Here is a 20093-nt window from a genome sequence, read left to right as displayed (position 1 = left end):
TTTCCTGATGGATAGAGAGCTTTACTTGTTGGTAAGTAACCGCCAGCTGCTGCTAACTGTAGCTGCCATTAGCAAGTTCATTCAGCTAGCCGAGCAGCTAGCGGACTCTGCCTGGACTGCGAGGTCGGAGCATCGGGGTGTTGTTGTTTACACCGCTAGCACAGGAGCTCCGGATTGGGGGAAGGAGGTTTTCAGGGTCTGAGAGGGGAACAGTCAGCTAGTTATTGGTTATTTTAGCAACAAGTAAAGTCCATCCATCAGAAAACTGCAAATCACAGAGAGTTGAGGCAGGTAAACCACCTCTGTACGACAGTGGTGTAAAAGTGAACTACACCCTGAAACTGCAGGGGTGATACCACTTCTGGCTATATGTTGTTTTAATGTTTTATTTAAACAGTACATCTGCATTAGTGAACACTCTCACTGTCACGTTTTCATGCTTTTACAAACACAAACATGCACATTTGTGGTCTCTTGCGTGCAAACGATTGTTTTAAACTCGAACACACAGCGCAAAGCTGAAATCTGGAACTAACATCACACATTTTCCTCCTCTCAGCGACTAACCTCAGTCTCTCCAGACACTCCAGCACGTGGCGTTGGATGTTGTCGTCTTTCTCGTAGCTCTCCAGCAGAGAGATGGCATCGTCGTGGTTCTGGCAGTAGATCTTGTACACCTCCTCCAGCTCAGCTTTGAAGTCCAGAAAAACTTTTCCTGCGAGCACAGGGCACAGAAACATAAGGTCTTGCATTCATTCAAAATGGGAAGCAGGAAAGGAAAAAGAAGCAAATTTTTTACTAATGTGAAATCACACCAAAATACACCAAGACGTTGGCTTGGACAGAAATCGGAGCTGTCTGGGTGCATTACCAAGTAGCCAACGACTTAGAAAACATCTCTGTGATGATTTTTTTCCAACTTTACACTTAAAACATCAATAAAATCAAACTTCACATTATCATCCATCAGTTCACTTCTTTGAACAGTGGCTATTTTCAAAATGCTTTCAAAGTCTTACTCAGCCAATAAAATCTGATAAGGTGACAGTTTATGGCTGAAAGTACAAAGCACAGCACGTAGAACAACGGCATCTGATGGGACAGTGGTTAAACAAACACTTAACAAGATGTGCATGTTTTAAAACTGGCTTATTACCAATAGAGTCTGAGTCCTGCAGGGTATCAAACAGGCGTTGTGACAGGTCAATTACAGAGCTGATGTTGCCAAAGAGCCCATCGAAGTCCACATTCTTCACCTGTAGGAAAGGCAGATGGAAAGGGTTAAAATGGTCAAAATGGTTTGGAGAATCCTGGTTATGTTTTGTGTATGTAAAACACAACATCCCTGATTCTGAAACCTAAAAAAAAGTCCTGACTCCAGTTTGAGAAACCTGGTTATGCTAGCTGGAGATAGAAACCAAGATACTGTGCCACCATGTAAACAACTTATCCAAGTTTTGATAATGTTTGCAGGTGCATCCTCCACTCAAGTTACATTGGAATTTGTCAGTAAAAAAAACCCCACTAAGATCACTAAAAATCTTATTAAATAAAGAAAACTGTGAGCCCAGCAAATGCAGCTGAGTCCAGGTAGACAGAAACTAACTGAGTTATCATGTGCACAGGGAGGTGAATAACCAGGCTCCTCTAGAATGTGTTCCATGTAAACTTCATGTCCCATACGTGATCAGAACATATCTCAGACTAGTGCATGTAAACATTTGCTCCATGCCCCTATTGTCTCTGTAAAGCTGGATGATGTTTGACAGGAACCTCAGACATCCGCCTTTCATGAGATGGATGTAACCCTTTACGTGCCTGTCCCTGCAGTGTGACTGCTTTCATTCAAAACACAGCTGTGCTGGCATTTTCCCTGAAGTGTTCCAGGTGCTGAGGTGGAAAACTGGCAGTACAGATTCCCCTGAATCGCTCTCCCTGCTCCCATTCACACATGACCCCATGCAGGATATGTTTCAGAACGTTTCAGGGATGGGCTGCATGTGCGAAGGGGGCTGCACTCTTACTCTCCTGCGCTCTCCTGCCATTTTCTCTTTTATTTGCTTTTAAAGTGCTTCAGTCTCTTTCCACACCCCCACATGGTTGACTGCAGCTGCACGACGTTCACATCGAATTACCTGCTTCTTCTGCAGTGGCTCGATGATCTCCTCGACACACATCTGCAGGTCTTTGATGTAGTCCTTCTCCGTCTGCAGCAGCTCTTCAATGACCTTTGACCTCTTCTCCAGCATCCTCAGCTCGGGATCCTCGCTGCCTGTGCCGGCCGTGGGGGTGGAATCTGAGTTTGGGGTGGAGTCCAGGGGTTTGGGTTGCGACGACAGGAGTGTCATCTCTGGAATGGCAGGAGAGGAGACAGATTTAGCTCCATCTATATTGACACCATTCAATGTAATATTTCTGATTAAACAGTATTTAAGAAAAATCTATGAATTCCTCTGATAAATGAATCATTTCTGCTCATTAATTGCCATGAAACTGGCACAAACACAAAGTTTGCTGTAGGAAAAAAATTGACACAAAGGGGTTATTCTAGAGATGACAAAGTCCAAAAAGGGAAACAGCAAAGAGAAAAACGTTCCCAGCCCACATCTCCATTCATTGTATCCAAACACACTCCTGCGCGCCCACCCACCCGGTCCACCCTTTACTCTTCGTCTTGTCTGACTAGCTTTTGATCAATGTCTGCTATCACTCCCAGAGGGGTGATCTCTGGGGGGGCCTGGGACTGGAGGGAGAGCCTGGTTCATGCACCAATGCTTTTTATGAATGGACCCAGAACTGGAGTGGACTCAGGCCCTTTGTGTGTGGCACAATGGCCTGTGACAGCAAGTACAGACAAACAGGCTCTCAGGGACAGGGCAGGCATTAAAGAAGAGGCAGTTTGAGGGGGGCTGAGGGAAGAGCGATAACTGTACTGGAGACTGTAGATACGTGCTGTCTGCAATTTACTGAATCAGACTCAGGGAGCCAGACTGGGTATAAAAACGTATCTGGTCTCGAGATAAAATGTCTTTCTTACTGACAACACATCCAATAACAAGAAAACTGACAACGCTAAAGCCTGATGCAGCTTCTTGTCTTGTGCCACAGACCTCCACTATCATTCAGCAAATATTAAAAAATGTCAATAAGCTGCACTGTTGGAAGCACTGACATGTTGCTTCATGACATACTCACTACAAACACCAAACCTGCGGCTGAAACAAGTGCCCCAAGACGCACCTTTTACTTCAGGAAAGTATTTATGCTTTAAAATATGAGAATACATATTCATTTTTTTAAGATTTATGACTTCAGCAAGAAGAAATGGACTTTTGACTGAGGCTAAAGACAGACTGAGGAGGTCATTAAGCATCGTAAAATGGGCCAACACAGTGTTTTAGATTTTGCTTAAAGCACAGAAAGGTCCAGCCCTCAGCTATATTGCTGACCTGTACATTCTTCCTGAGCCAGATCGCAGCCCTTTTGGTGGCTGCACAGTGCAGGTTCAGGACTAAAGGTGACTGAGCTTTCTCTATCAGGGCACCTGTACTTCAAAACATCCTGTCTGACCACAATCAGCGTCATCTATTAAATTCCTTCTAAAAACACGCTTGTGTGTGAAACACTCCCCAGTTGTATCCGTTTGCCTCGTATATTACCTTTATTGATTTTTTTTGCTGATTTGGGGTTTTATTGTATGTAAAGAACTTTTTATAAGAGTGCTAACTAAATATTTATTTTTATTATTATGGGTTGACGTTACTTTGCACTATAAGTTAGATTCAAACATGGGTCAGGGAGATATTTGGAGAAATTATCATCATCTCAAAGCTGTGGAGGGCAGACACTGCTGTAGCTGCAGGTTGGATTTCAAAGTCTCAGAGGGGGAAGATGCAGCTTGTGCTGAGTTATGTTGTCGGACGAGGGTGACGTCACCTTCGCTCCTTGAGCAGATGCTGTCAGAGGCTAATGAAGTTAACTGTGCTTACCCTCACGTGACCCCATGCACTTGCAAATACTTTATACACACACAGCTTGTTACAGATTGCTGCAGCAGCACAGTTTGGTTTAAATCTCACAAAGGCAGTTAAATCCCAGGTGTGACCGCTTATCGTGAAAAAACACCAACTTCTCATGAGAGTGTTGATACATAAGACCTCGCAAAACACAAATCTTTTTACATTTTCAGGCAAACATTTCAGAAATATCAGACTTTGTTAAGCGAGTGTCTGATCCTTGGGCCACCTGCCTTTTGTCTCCCTCCCACCCTGACCTCATCCCTCCCTCTCTATCTTCACGTGACTTGGCTAAAGCTCGACTCAAAGGAGCTTTTCTCATCGCTTGCCCCGTATCTCCCCTGCATCAACCACCACTGCTGCTCTGCAGCCTGCCAACACCCGAGCATTCCCCCACTGATGAGAAAGTAGTTCACTAATGGGTTTTAAAAGTCATGCAGCCACACAATACAAAAGACAGACAGAAAACAAAAGACTATGAATTTAATTGGAATCAATCGGCTTATTCCCACGTTTGATCCTCTACACACACACACAAAACCACATCATATGCTCCACTTCACGTGCTTAAATACTCAGCCATTTCCATCCTGACCAACCTATGAAACAGCATGAGCAGATTTGACCTACTTTTATGGAATGCCACTTTTCTTTGTTCTGTGAAGTATCATAAAGAGGGTACACACACACACAAACACTTGAAACATTCATTAAGAATCTAATGCAGAGCAAAGCCACTATTCAATAGTTGGGATTTATTGCAAAGTATTCTTTATTGGCCATTGGATTTGAAAGAAATCCAAACGCACAATCACAGGTAACCAAGTTAGGTGTAACATGAGACTATCAGCATGTGGAACAGGATCAGCCTGTGCCACTCAGCCACAGGAAACGCCCACACAGCAATCAGTATCTACTGAATCACACACCTGTGACTGGACACCAACAATCAGAGGGACTAATCACTCACTACAAACATGAACCTGCTGCTGAAAACCTCACTGTGGTATCGAGCCACAGAATTCAACTGTGTAAAGTCTTCTCGTTCACAAAAGGGAGAAAATAAGGTGTTCGATTAATCATTTATGATAACGACACTAACACTTGTTAGCAACTGCTGGGAATGTTTTTCAAGTCTCTGAAGTTGTCAGCTTTTTGCTATCATTACTGTGTAGCTGTGGTCTGACTAAACACCTGTTGATTGCTAATTCAATATTAGGACCTGTTGCATCTAATGACAGCTGCTAAGAAATTGACATTGAAACTATATATTGCACGTTCAGGGAGAGAAACAGGTTTGGAAAAGGAAATGTTTAAACAAGGGGAAAGGGCAAACCTTGGGAGCATACAGTACATTGAAACACACACATACTGGAACGCTGGTATCACATTGATGTAACAGGTTATCATACGGCCGACTCTTTATGGGGAGGGAACATCCAGACAAGGGAAAAACAGACCCTGACTCTGCAGGAGGCTGCGGGGGTGTCTGTACAGAAACGCGACAGCATGAGAGTTAGTAAATGTGCTGCATTCAAATGCTGACCTGGTTACACATATTAGAGAGTGTGGAAAATAAAACAAAGACACTACTGAGGTAATCTCTTGAAATATACATATTTATGGGTTATTTGGGCTAATGAAGATAGAGGAAGTGTCCCACTTTGATTCCCTCCCTTCACTAAATGTCTCCACATTCACCCATAATATGGACAAGAATTAAAAAAGAATTTTATTAATTCTGGTTCCATATTCATTGATTGCTTTGATTCTTTATCAATAATTTTCAAAAAAAAATTGGTGGTGGAAAAGTCCTATAGAATTACTTTGGTTTTGCTCTTTACGGTGCAAATACTGAGCTGCTTTACTGAAAAGAACCCCACAGCATGTACAAGGAATTAAACACAAACATAAACTTCAATATAACTTTGACAGCGTTTGTCAAAAGAAAAAAATCCATTCGGGCTGCCTCTAATGTACCTGCACAAGATCTTGGAAATGTCGTAAATGCACCAAAGCAATTAAAAAATACAGCATTCCTCTAATCCAATGCATGTACTGCTTACATATGTGGAAGCAAACTGGTGGAATGTTTTAGTCAGACACTGACTATGAGCTTTAAGTTAGTGCTTATAACGTCAGATATCAACAGGTGGAATTAATAGTGCAAAAAAAAAAAAAGCAGGTTCACTGAGTCATCTGGAAATTTCTGCAGAGTAACACCTGAAACAGCTCCTTTTACTTCAGCCCATTTTCCAGATTTGGGGAAAGGTTTTGAAGTTTGTTCAGCAAACGCATCCAGAAAACTCAGTAAACCTGCTTCTTGGAACAGGATTGAACATTTCACAAGAATCAGATGATTTGTAAATGGTTTCAGGTCAGAACTGGTTCTTGATTACCATGACGCTACCTTGTGAGTCGTGCTCAATAACACTTAGCTTATAGTTAAAAACACACCGCAGGCTGGATTTCTGGGGCAGTTTAGTTAATAGCAGACTACATTTCTCCCTGCACTTCACCTTCTATCTTCAGACACTCAGTAAGACAGCAGCTGCACTCACAGGCACTGACAAAAAACAAAGTGGCGGATATCAGTAGGCACAAAGAAATGACAGCTCGGTCAGAACAGTTTAAAGTTGTATCACACACTCCCACTGTTATTTATAGTTCATCTGCATTGTCTTATTTGTATGAAATCCAGTGTTTTCTAGCTTTTTTGAGTTTGAGTTAAACACTATGAGCTACTTGGACATTTCCCACCCTCTCTGGCTTTGCAGACTTTCATGCATGCACTGATGCTCGTAATATTCATTCAATGTTTCATTTGGTATCACAGAAAAAAACAGATTTAGTGCAGTATGTCAATCTGGAGTTGACTTGAGGCAAAAAGAGATCACAGAAAAGCATGTTAGCAGTCACTGTTAACAGTAAAATGAGTCAACAGTCTCATTTTACAGTCACTTGTCAAAAAAACATTCCAAAAACTGAAAAATCCTCCTTAAATCTCAGCTATATGAACAAAAAACTAACTTCCCTGTTGTATTCTTCTACAAATCACATTTTCACTGTCTTTTACACAGACAAAAAGAGAGCAAGAGGGAGAAAAGAGAAGACGATGAGGCCTCACCCACCTGCTGCTCGCAACTTTCTTCAAACCACTTCAAAAACAAGCACACCCCCCCTCAAACACACACATAGTGGTTCAAACAACGCCACCCATTCTGCAATAGTCCATTGTCAATGTGAAGTCCAGCTCCTGAGCCTTGTAGAGGACTGCGCGTCCCGCTGCAAAAACTCCATTCCAGACCTCCAATTACCATGAGAAAGGATGGGAACCCACCATCATTAAGCACAAACACACACACGCACACCGAGGAGGACGACCACTCTGGCAGACAATAAATCCTGGAGCTGGACTCTGGCTGTCTGTGTGCTGGGTTCCAAATACCTCACACTTATCATCAAAGCATACTGTGTTAGCACTAAAATATCAACATACATACATGTGTCGAATGCAACTTTGAGAAGCTACTGCCAATTTAACTTCACAAAGACATCTAAATGTTTTTCCAAAGATTTAATACTTATTTTTGATTTTCTGAGCCAGTTTTTGAGCCGCCACTACCCAAATCTAATTATTTTCCAGCTATGAGCAGCTTCTCCATCTCCCTTGTGCATTGCATTGTGGGAAAACAGTGCACATCAGCAGCAGCCCCTATTTATACCATGTTGGCCATGCTTCATTCAATCATTAATGCTGCTTTTTGAGCCGCATACACTCGCATTTCACTACAGTGACATGTACTGGGGGTTCTGATGAGCTGGATGGGTCAAGTCCACTGCAGTCTAGTCCAGTTCTGTGACGAGTCTGTTTCATGTTTCATGGTCTACTGACACCTGACCAGACTCCTCCTCTGACAGGCTGAATTCTATCAAAATAATGACTCTCTTTTGAAGCACTATAACTTTGTGGCACAACTATTGACAGTTCGGTTTTCATGCAACACCTATCTGACTTCATAGTCCGCACTCTGCATGCTACACTAAAAACTGTGCAAAGTCAAAACGCTGCCCTGCACAGAGCGCTCTAAGGTCACACACAATCGCTGCTGTGTGTGTTCTGCTCCAAAGTTCACAGCAGACTGCACAGTCGCCAGGGCAACAAGAATAGCGGGGGCCCTTCTCGTATCAAGCCAAGTTTTGGAGAGCAGGGAGTGGCTTTGCTGGAATAATCACATGGGAAACTGTGTGTGAGTGTGTGTTCAGTTGGAACATGAAGCATACTTGAGAATAAGTTCATACAAGCTCCCAAACTGTGAAAAGAACACCAGCAACAGCAGTTAACTAACAACCTGCGAGCCATGACTTGCAATTAATACTTTATGTATTAAAAAAAAAAAACATGATGCTGTAACTGGCTTAAGATAACCGTGTCAGCACAGGCAGTGTAAATACTGGCCAGACTCTTAGAGGGCTTCAAACTGTGGCCCTTTTATACATTAACTTTGTGATTTTGGAGAAAGATTTTAAATAAATTTCTCCGCAGACACAACCAAAATCTAGTTTCTTCTCAGAAGTTTGAGCATCTTTTCAAATCATCCAGTTGAGTAAGCAAATAGGGGCTTTTATTTGACTATATCCAGGGTCCGTTGTCCAGAGTTGTTGCACCAGGTGGAAGGTCACTTAAAATGTAGAAAGGGGAGTTTATTTTGCGACATACCATCCTGTTTATCTATTGTAGGGTCAAATGTGAAAAGGTCACATTCCTGCTCCTGGTAGAAACTCACAGCAGCCTTTATGAACCATTGTTGGGAATTCCTGGTAATTACAGGCCTCCATTTAAATCACACGAGTCAATATAAAGGCAAGTCTTGTACTGATACATGTAACAATAAAGCAATTTTCTCCAACCTTAATCCTGTGTTTAGTGTCTGCTACAGACACCGGTGGATAAGGCTACAGTCTAATCCAGAGATTTAATATATAAGTTGCTACAACGCTGCATTGCAAATTGGACTGACACTCTGGTTTCCTTGGAATTTCTCATTTCGGCTCATTTCAATCATGAACAATATCCCATTACTTCAAGAGACCATCAGTTTTGCATATGTGCAGAGAGAGGTTCAGTCAGAACTAAAAGTATTAAGTGAGGGAGCTATTCAACCAAAAAAAAAGCTGCACCATCTTCAAGTTAATGGAGAATTAATGAGAGGACAGCGGGTCTATTGGGTCCCACAGGTGCTTTGGTGACACACACTGATGCAACAGCAAGGTAAAATTAAGGAAAATCGGTCAACTGGTTTTACTTTCTGCGTGGGAAAATATTTGTTCTCTCACTACAACCTGTGTGTAAGAACTCTGCCTTGAGACTCTGAGATTGAACTTACAGCTTTATACCTGCTGCTAATTGTGGGACAAGTTAAGACAAGGATCTGCCTGAAGGCTTTATGGGTTTTTTCCCACAACAAAATTTGAGAATTGAGTTCAGCTGTTCTGTGCAAATACAGGTCTGGGTGACTAAATGTTTGCATTACATTCTACAAAATACAAACACCAAACACCCTTTAACAGTCATACAGGCAAACTGAATGCAGGATGGTTAACCCGCTGTTTTATTGCTCTGTGCAACTATTATATTCAATAAACTGAAGCGGACACACATTGACTCATGATGATCAGGCTTGCTCATTGCTCTTAAGATGGAACTAGATGTAGCAACTACCCTCATAACATCCAAAATACTGATACTGGATCATATGAGAGAAAGACTTCTTTGACATTGCTATATAGTAAATGTTAGAGACGGTGTCCTTATTTACTAACAAGAGTGAGTCTTTATCCCTTTACAGAAATGCTAAATGGACTGCACTTATGTCGCGCTTTTCTAGTCTACGGTGACCACTCAAAGTGCTTTATCACACATGCCACATCCACCCATTCACGCACACACACTGATGCAGCTGCAGAAGCCTTAACGACAAATTAACTAGTTAATTTAAGTCAAACTGTGATATACCTGAACTGACAACGACTGTTTGTCACAGACAAATATTCACAGACAGAAGCGCTCAGTGTAGAGCACAGTATTTGGAGCACATAACTTGGGGAAAAGTTAATGGACTGGCAGGCATTAAACATACCGTGCTGTCGTACATACATTCACGTGAATAGCAACTAGTTGTCCTGTAGAGGTTCAAGTGACAACCTGAAATTTTCAGGCAATTACACCAGTTTTTGAATAGGACTCTCATTTATAGTTTATTTTGCACTCGCATGTGCACGACGACATCCACAAAAACTGGCTACATCACCGTTTCCCATGTCTTATCATGAGTACATTAATCCTACTGGGAAAGTCTGCAAGGTCAAAGATCAGTTGGCTGTCTTTTCCCACACTTAGCACAGATACTATCAGTCTTGTTCCCAATGCAGGTACCAGTAACATTACCCAACCAAGATCTGAAGCCATGTGAACACTGATGTGTTGCACTTACTTTGTATGTGTATCTGTACCAACAACATTCCTGTTTCGGACGAAAGAATTTGGAAATCAGGATGATTAACATGGAAAATTAAAACTCCTTATGAAGTTTTTTTCCACTTTATGAATTGTTGTGAAACATTTTTAACAGCAAAAAAAACTCAAAGCAGGACTGAGGATAAACCAAAAACATGTTGCTGTGGCCACCATTGACTCATGCAGACTTCTTGACCGGTGAGACACATCATTTTTTTGCCAACTGACTTTTTGTTTGCCAGCAGTGAGATAAGACGTCCTTAAAGCAATGTTGTCAGAGAACTGGAGGTCTGGTCCAAAGATTTCCTCTCTTAACCCCTAACTCCCCCATCCCACTGCTCACCAATGGCAGCGACTCCTCAAGGATTACAGAGGACAACACAGCATGTGCTGCCAGATCATAGCTGGATGACGACACATTCGCACACAGACGCTGCTCAAACAGCAGAAGACATTTTTAAAAGTTCAAGAGTGCACCATGAACAGAAGTCCTGGTACATACTTAAACTACCTATTTAAAAAGTATCAAATGAGAAATAGGTCAGACATTATAGTAACAGTATCTGGGCCCTACCAAATGTCATTTTATTTAAATTTGATGCCTCTATTGAGGTTTTGGGATGAAGCTTCAAATAACTGTTGTCACATTATAGTGACATTATCACCCTAAAAAAACAATCCAAATCCAAAACAATTTGAAAAAAAGTGAGAGGTCTAATATCAAATACTGGATTACTAAGAACAAAGGCTCTTATACATTCTGAAGGCCCATCTCAAAAGGCTTGGCCATCGCCTCAATGTCACTGAATCACAGCGTAAACCCAATAAGTACTACAACAATATGGTCTAATGCTGTTAGCCATGCAGTCAATTGCTTTACTCGGGGCAAACCCCTGACAGAGCTGAAACAGTTTAACAGGATTAAAGGATGACAAGACACTGCAGAGGAAAGGGTGCATGTGTTTGAGTTTTGAAAAATGGCGTCATCTCTCAAATAAGCCTCTAAAGGCCTCACTTGTGCACACACACACACACACACTGAGTATCAGTCTAGTGTTGCTCTGAAGGAGTCAGGCCAGTGCTGGCCACCGCCTGGCACCAGACAGACCCCCGCCATCCACTCACCATGCTGACGCTAGGGATTAATACTTGGACTCCCGAAATGGATGGGTGGTGGGGGGCGATGTGTACTCTTGAGTGTGTGTGTGTGTGTGTGTGTGTGTGTGTGTGTGCTTGTGTTTCTAGGTGACTGGGGGAGGGGTCGTGGGCGCCACCTGCTTCTTCTCAGACACAATGAAGTAAGTGAGGAGTGTGCGCTCTCCTGCTTCGATTCCTTATTACACACACACACACACACACACACACACACACACACACACACACACACACACACAGACACACTTACCGCTGTTGATGCTGTATTACTTGGTTTTTGTGTTTAAAGACTATGACTGTCCCCAATTTTGAGAAACGATACCCAGCCCTAGATTTTACTGTTTGGTTAAGTTCTGCCTTTCCACTTTCAATACATACGTCTTACAATCATAAAGTCCAAAGTTTGGTTAAAATAACACAGCTCAGTTGACTGTCTGCACAACATGGTAACTTGATGTGTTTTGTAAATGTAAGTGTAAGACGAAATGTATATAGTAAATAAAGATAAGGTCTGTATACCAAACATACTTGTAATTAACTCTTAAACAGAACCACTTCACTTACCATAAATTCTACAACTTTAGGGCAAAGTCAAGTAAGTTTTTAAGTGTCCCTATCTGACGACAACAACCAAGATAATGAAATGGCTGTTAAGTCAGGCAAGAACTGAACAGACTAGTTATGCCTGCACATAGCAGCGCTGCAGAGTATGGCAGAAAACTGCAGACAGGGAGAATGACAGTGACAACAAAAATACAGAGCTCACAAAACCTGTTCTGCGGTTTCTTACACCTACAAATACCTGACAGTTTCCTGTGAGATAGGTGATACTGACACATGCTCGCACACACACATTTTCTGAGGAGGGGAGTCTGGCTACTCAGCACTCCGGAGCTTCCAGCATTGATTAGAAAAGCACCTCTGGAGGTCACCAGTGATAAGAAGAGTGACAACAAAGACTGTTGACCTCTCCTCCCTGGGGTTGGGGGTGACAAAAACACTTGCAAACCATGTGTGCTCGCTTTTCAAGTTTCTGTTTAGTAATGTGGAGTTACACCTGCCCTTCATTTTACTTGTAGACTGTTCTGAACCCTCTAAAGCTTACATTTAGAAATGACCACACAAACATAGCGTAAGTAGCTTATACTGTGAAATACAGCATATGGACAACCTTCTCTGACATGACAATTTCCTTGTGTTTACCTTGGTTTTGTCTCCTGGTAGTAGCAAACTGGGACTTTTGCAGGGAGCTTGGGGCCGTCTTCCTGTAGAAGCTGTTCCGATCTAGTGAACCCACATAAACCGGCCGGCGACCCCGCTTCGAACCAGCGCTCCCCGCACTTGACTCATATCCTTTTTCGAGTTCATCACTCTGCTGGTATATTATGGGATCCTCAAAAGAGTGCATTTCCCTGAGCGCCAACTTCTGGTTCTGCTGCTCAACCCATTCCTCACAGTGTGTCTTGCGATCTTTTTTAGGGTATTCCTCATATGGCGAAACCATGGATATTGAGCGTAAATCTCGGTATCTGTCTCGGGGCTTGTTGTGGGAACGTTCCCCTTCTCTGGATTCATAGTGGTCTTGATTCTTATGGTCATTGTGGTTCACAGTCCTCCGCTCATAGTGGTCCCTTGCTCTGTAGTGGTCCCTCCTTCTGTGGTCATAATCATCATCTCTCCTGTCACAATCTGTATCCTTGTACCTGTTATAGTGGTCCCTTTCCCTGGAACCACAGTGCTCATCCAGTTCAGAGTCATATGGATCTCTTCCTTTACTGGTGTAAGTTTCCTCACCCCTTCGATTATAGACATCTCTGTCTTTGTAGTTATCTTCTCTACGATCATATCGATCCTCTGCATGTCGGTCATAGTAATGGTCCTTGCGTTTTCGTTCATCATAATAGCGGCCCTCCTCCCTACGCTGATAGTACTCCTTTTCTCTGTAGTGATGGCTCTCTTTAGAGTCATAATTATCCCTATTATGGTCATAGTTGTGATCACTGTCTCTGTAATTGTCTCTGCGAGTGTATGTGTCTCTATGATCATAGTAGTCTTCATACTCACTGTTGTAACTGTCATGTTCTCTGAGATCCGGTTTACGGTGTTTCCTGCTCTCATAATATTGCTGCTCTCTGCTCTCATAGCGCTCATTGTATTTCCTGTCATAGTGATCCCTGTGCCTGTATTTGTCCTTATGATCATACTCCTCCAAGTCTCTGTGGCTCCTGTGGTCATAACGTTCAGCGTTATGGTCATTTTCTCTACCCCGATTGTCCCTTCTTCTTCTGTCCTCCTCTGATTTACCGTACCCGTCTTGAGTTCTGTAGTCATTACTGTCTTTTTGGTGCACCCTGCTGTAGTCCTCGTGGCTGTAATCCTCAGGGCCCTGATAAAAACAATGTTTGCCTTTCCATTCCGATATCCTCACATCTAGGTGGCCATCCTCTGAGCCTGGGTGGAAGTAAACGTTCTGGCCTTGAGGCCTCTTCTCATTAAAAGCTGCATTGTGCCGGTCATCATACTCCCAACTGGGTTGGTGGCAGATATTGGCCTGTCTTATTTGGCCTTGGTTCTCCCATTGTACCGGCCATGGAGCTGGTACATGCACAGAAGGTGGCACCGGCCCACCTACAGGCACCATCATGCCTCCATGTACAGGCACAGGGCAGCCTGGAGCTGGAACTGGGTCACCAGGACTTGCTACCATTACTGGTCCCTGTGGGTGTCCAGGAGGAACAACTCCATACCCAGGATATCCAACCTGTTGCTGCTGAAGCTGCAGTTGGTGTAGTTGTTGTAACTGTTGCAGATGGGCCATCCTCTCCCTCTCTTTGGCCCAGCCAGCATCCCCCAGCTCCTCCACACTCTTCCCTCTACGTACCGGGGCACCAGCTGCATAGTTCCAATCCACTGGACTAAACATGAGTGAGTTGCCATAAACCACTGGGCTCTTCATGGCTCTTGTTGTTTTTATCAGCTGACCCAGTGCTGATACAGTTTCTTGTTCAACGTGGCTTATTCCCTCTTTCCAAAGTCCTGCATTCCATAACAAAGCGCTGTGGGAGACTCCACCTGTCAGGCATATTGTCTGCAACTCTCCCACTTGTTTTCTCTCTCTTCTCTCCACTGTCTCAGCATGACTGCCTGGCCCAAGCACCTCCCAGCCCTGGGTGTAACCGAATCGTACCCTCCCAGCAGCTATCTCAGCGAATCGTAGAAGGAGGGGGTAGTGAAGGAGGGGCCTCCTTGGGTTAATGATTCAGTGGAGTCACATGAGTGGAGGATTAGCCCAACAGCCCCTCCCGTTGTTTCAATTGGCCAGTACCTCTATTTGCAGGAAAACAGTCTGCCTGGAGATTTGCTCTGATGGAAGATGTAGACTAACTTCACAGTCTGCCTTTGAGGGGCTTCAGACTTTGGCACCAAATGTTTTGTTTTTCACTGCCATGAACAATCCTCCATCCTTCCTTGTATCCTGTTTTCTTTGTTTTTACCATTTCCTGTGGGTTTCACTGCCCTGTTCACCAGGTCGTTAATGGCGCCTGTAGTGACAAAACCAATAATGCAACTCATTCCTGTCTGTGTATACAACTAGCTCTAACTTTCAACACCAGTTGAAAGGCCATGATGTTTGTGGGTAAACTGAAACTGAGCAAGAAACTGACCTTAGTCTATCAGACTTTGCCCTACGTTTCAGGGAGGAGTAATCATTTACAAATGAAGATGGCCATGTGATTTCTTTGGCGTTTTATTTTGGAGTAATGACTGATTGAAAGAGGAGAGTGAGGTAGAAAACAAGTGAAAGATCTAAGCAAATGATAGTTATTATATTTAGATAGTTAGGGAGAGTCGAGTGTGGAGAGGGACAGATTTTTGAGAGTCCACAGTCTGATTAGGCCAGAGCAGCTAGTTTTTCAGTAGCTGCTGGTGTGTACAATGAGCTATTGTTGAAGACTGTCCCCACTCGCAAAAGAGACACGATCTTTCAGTGTGAGAAAAACTTAGGCCTATTCATAAAGCTGGAGTATAATATATCCCTCCCCCACCTAACTCTGCATGAAAGAGGCAGGTTTAAAGGACTTGCATACACTCAAGTGCACGTGATACACACAGACACACACACACACACACATGGGCCAGTGTCACTTTACCATCAATTCAAACAATCTAAAATGTAATTAGAAGCTGAAACTGGTTTGTTCTCTAAATAGCAAAGTTTCTTTTTTTTCCAGGATTTATATTTTGAGTACCATCCAGTTCCTGGTTTGATTAAACTGGCGTCATGTCACACAAACCTGGTCACAAACCAGGAAATAAAATACACACCAACTTGAATTAGACAAATGTACGTAGGCAAAATAAGCCACAATAACAAATCTGACACAAGACGAGACACATGTAAATAAAGCCTTTACAATCTACATAAACACTCTGGACGATATTATCTTGCATCCTTTTTGCACTTTGTTCGCTACAAAACAAGTGAAAGACCTGAAGTTAATCTTGTTTGATTCCAGGGAAACTTACCACAAAGTGATTATAATTGCTAAACTGCTTTGTGACAAGGACTTATTTATTTTTGTAAAAAAAAAAAAAAAGTATGATATTTTTGTAAATGCTTGTTAGGTTGAACAGACCAAACCCCATATTGCACACACACAGTTTCACATCTAAGGTTGAGCATAGAAATCTTCGTCGACATGGTTCTCTTATTACGTAAGGTTGTTTAATTATCAGTGTTCAACATCTCAGCTTTCAGTAGCAGAATACGACCGAAACTGTGTGTCTGCATATGTGTGTCAACTGTAGGAATGTTAAATACAACATTCCTCTCTGTGGCTCTGTTAGCTTATGTAGATGAAGCCATCAGGGACATTCAGCACATCTACAAAAAGTGGTGGTGATATCCAGGAATAAGGTCATATATCAAAGTGTCTGCAGCATAGAAGTCTCCCAGTTTCTGAGGCTGACTGAGGGAAACCCGAGGCTGCAACGGATCCTCAAAACAGTGTTCAACAGATCGGGCCACAGTGTCATGGAAGCTGATGGAGGCATTTTAATAGTGGGTTTAAAGAATTAAAGGAGGTTGAAGGTCAAAGAGCTTAAACAAGAAAAGAGGAAACAAGAGAGATGGTGGGGACAGAAAAACCTGCACTAGTGTATGAGAAAAAGAGTGACAAGCACCAAGAACAACTTATTTACAGAGGCTTAATTTTTTTATATGACCCAATTAGTATCAGTCATGAAATGATGCTCTTTCATGCATACTTGTGAAAGGGATATCCGGCTAACTAATGCAATGCACATACAGCATGTGTTTGTAATTCCATTTGGATGTACAGTTACACTGTAAGCATATGACTGATTCTTTTGGTTTCGAGGACTTTGAACTGGCCTCTGCACAGTGAAGTGCAGGCAGAGCCCAATGTTGCAATTACTCCCTGCCTTGCAACAATAAGCTGCCATTGTCTTTCAAACGTCACACTCAGGAACACACCCTGCAAAAGCACGGAAAACACTCACTCCTGGGTGAGAGTGAGTGTGTGTCTATGCATAGACACATAACAATAGGATGACAAACGTGTTTTTTGTGACAAGGATCCCGAGACTATGCTTGATATGTACTCACCTTTCTTTGACATAAGCATTAAAAGGGAAAACAAAAGGAAACATAACATCCCATTAAGAAATCCTCTTTATCTGACTAATGTGTTTACAATTAACATATCAAATATTTTGCAATGGGAGTGTATTTGGCTGTTTTTCCCATCCAGATGCTGAATCTCAGCCCTTAGAAATCATGTCACTATCTTAGTCCATTTCCACTTCTAAGCATGGTGAATATCAAAGGAAAACAGACTGAATATATACTTTTATTACTATGAAAGGAGGGTGTGAGAACTCCTGCAATGTGATGAGTGAATGGAAACTATGTGGATGCACGACCCTTAAAGGCACCTGCAGCCAATGGAACATGTCACTGCCTTCAGGCTGATTCCTTTCATTGGCAGACATGAAGATCAGGGATTCACCCATTGACAAGCACGAGAGAGCGATACATAAAATCTGACAGGACATAAGTGGAAATGAGTCATTTACTGACTATTAGTTCACTGGTGTAATGACAGGTTTAAAGGAAAAGTATTCATTTAGAATATGCTGGAATTAGTTTACGTTAGATGAGCTTAGACTAAGTGAACAACAGCTTTGACTGTGACTGTTTTTAAAGTTTGATCATCAGGTTTTGATTGCCAATCATTGCAAAACTTGATAAGTTGACAAAAACATTCAATTAGCATCAAAGAGAATGAATTAGAACTGAAACCTGACTGCATCTTAAAACGAGAAACATTAACACTACAAAGAAACCTGGTTGTTGGCAGTGATTAGATTGATAGCTTCTAAATGAAGGAGGACTGTATGTGTGGGTGTAACAGTGAGAAATAGTGAGCTCTGCTGTCAGAAAGCTGATCCAAGTACATCAAATGTCAATGTCTAATGTCACATGAACGTTTTGGCTACTTAAATCAAATAACTTAAAAGTCAAATTAATTCATTACATGGATGAAAAGATAATTTAAGAATACAATGCCACCAAGTCCTGCTCATTAATTTGATGCATTGCCCACCACACCCAAAGGCAAAAGTCAAACTCCCATGTTTGGGTTTTTGTCATAAATTACCAAAAAGACATCACAAAGCAGAACAAGCAATATATCAGCACAAACACATTGTGATCTACATGACTTAGGATCATATTAAATCTCATTAGTGATATTAAAGCCATCAAGGTTCAAACAGTATGGCAACATCACTGATAGTTAAAATGTTTTATAATGTATATCACCTCACAGTAAACATTGTCATATCACCCAAGAATGACAAGTCCAGGGAACTTTTCCTTTTTTATTACCAAGCTTTTAATAATCAGCAACAGTACTTCATGTTTTTAACACATAAATAAAAATTACAAGACAGTTTACAGCTCATTCATATGTCCACCCTGCACCCCTTATGAAGGTGAATCCATACAGCTAAGCTCATTTTGAAACTTTCATTACTCTTGAGCAAGGCACTAAAACCCCTTCCTGCTGCACTAAATCAGTCACCAGTACTGTGGCTGTAACAAGCAGTTCCCAGCTGTGGCTATCAGCAAAAGTTGTGCTGCAAAACAACAACAATGCTCAGCCCACACAACACTGTCAAACGGCACACTGGTCTGATGAATAACCTGATGAATCCCACGTTCGGCTCAAGCCTACCTGCCACTCTGTTGGACCTGGCCTGCCGAGCGACTCCAAACAGTGTGGAGAAGTGTGCCATGGGCCATGTCACAGCTCGCCACAACCACACTTTGGGTCCCACTCTAGAGGGAGCCATGCTCTCTCCACTGCTGCAAAAAAAATCCCAAAATCCCTCTCCTCACTCCTTTTGAGGAAGGACTGATGATGGATGAACAGGATGAAAGATGCAGAGTGAGCTAACTGTGAGCGAGGTGAAAGAGGTAAGACATTTGAATAGTCAGAGAGGGCACTAAAAGAAAGAGAGAGGGTGGAAAAGGAGACAGAGGCCCATGTACATTGCTTACCCTCTCACTGTGTGCAGGAATGCACCTCGTACCTATGTGAAAAAGTGCTGGGCTGCCAAAGACAGGAGTGTGCATACAGAAAGTATGAGATGACAAACACAAATCTAGTGCATAATGATTGTTTTTGATATATGTAAATACACCAGGCAAAAAAATAACAATTTCTGTGTTTACAATTACTGAAACTGTCTACCTGTTAGAAAATCTGCAATATCTCGGTAAAAACACACCTCACGTTCAGGTTCGTCTTGCCTGTTAGTGTTATGTCACCTTTCAGACTTTAAAAACTGTTGTTGTAACAGTTTACTGCAGCTTGAAAATGATAAATCAGTCATGCCAGATGAGATGTGAAAAACAGAAACTATTAATTCTTATAAACTTCATTAAATTCTAACAGTATCTGACAAAACATCTCAAAACTGGACAGATGAATTTCCCTTCACTCCACCTAAACCTAACAGCAAACACAAACACACACACACACACACACACACACACAGTGTTATGATAACCCTTAATTTAAAAACACAATCATCTTACCGTTGATCCGTTGAAGGGTTAGGGTTCAGCATTTAGCTGCGAGGGTTAAGGTTAGGGTAGGGGGCTTGGGAATGCATTATGTCAATGAGGGTCCTAACAAGGATAGAAATACAATTGTGGATTTGTGTGCAAAGATATGTATTAATCATGTTGTAGGGACATAAATCTGTTTTCACAGTCACATTGTGGAGAGTGAAAAAGGGTGAAAACTTGGGTTAGAGTTAGGATTTAGGTTTAGGTTTAGGTTAAGATTAGGTAAGAAATGGTTAGGGTTATG

General features: G+C 42.2%; 1 protein-coding gene across 3 annotated transcripts in view; it reads right to left on the bottom strand.

The window, feature by feature from the left end:
* LOC121624802 (dynamin binding protein) overlaps nt 1-20093 on the bottom strand; it is a 46079-nt gene that overhangs the window by 6282 nt on the left and 19704 nt on the right. For 2 of the 3 annotated variants that reach the window (XM_041962708.1, XM_041962707.1), the window contains exons 5-7: nt 2136-2350; nt 1157-1256; nt 568-715 (exon numbers count right to left, since the gene is read on the bottom strand). In XM_041962708.1, coding sequence (XP_041818642.1) covers nt 568-715; nt 1157-1256; nt 2136-2350 — 463 coding nt within the window. Of the gene's footprint in view, nt 1-567; nt 716-1156; nt 1257-2135; nt 2351-12891; nt 14811-20093 lie in introns of those variants that run through there. The other variant, XM_041962709.1, reaches the window with a different exon arrangement.

This window comes from Chelmon rostratus, chromosome 21, assembly GCF_017976325.1.
Source record: "Chelmon rostratus isolate fCheRos1 chromosome 21, fCheRos1.pri, whole genome shotgun sequence".
In the NCBI taxonomy this organism is placed as follows: domain Eukaryota; kingdom Metazoa; phylum Chordata; class Actinopteri; order Chaetodontiformes; family Chaetodontidae; genus Chelmon; species Chelmon rostratus.
This window is presented reverse-complemented; position numbering and strand designations above follow the sequence as displayed.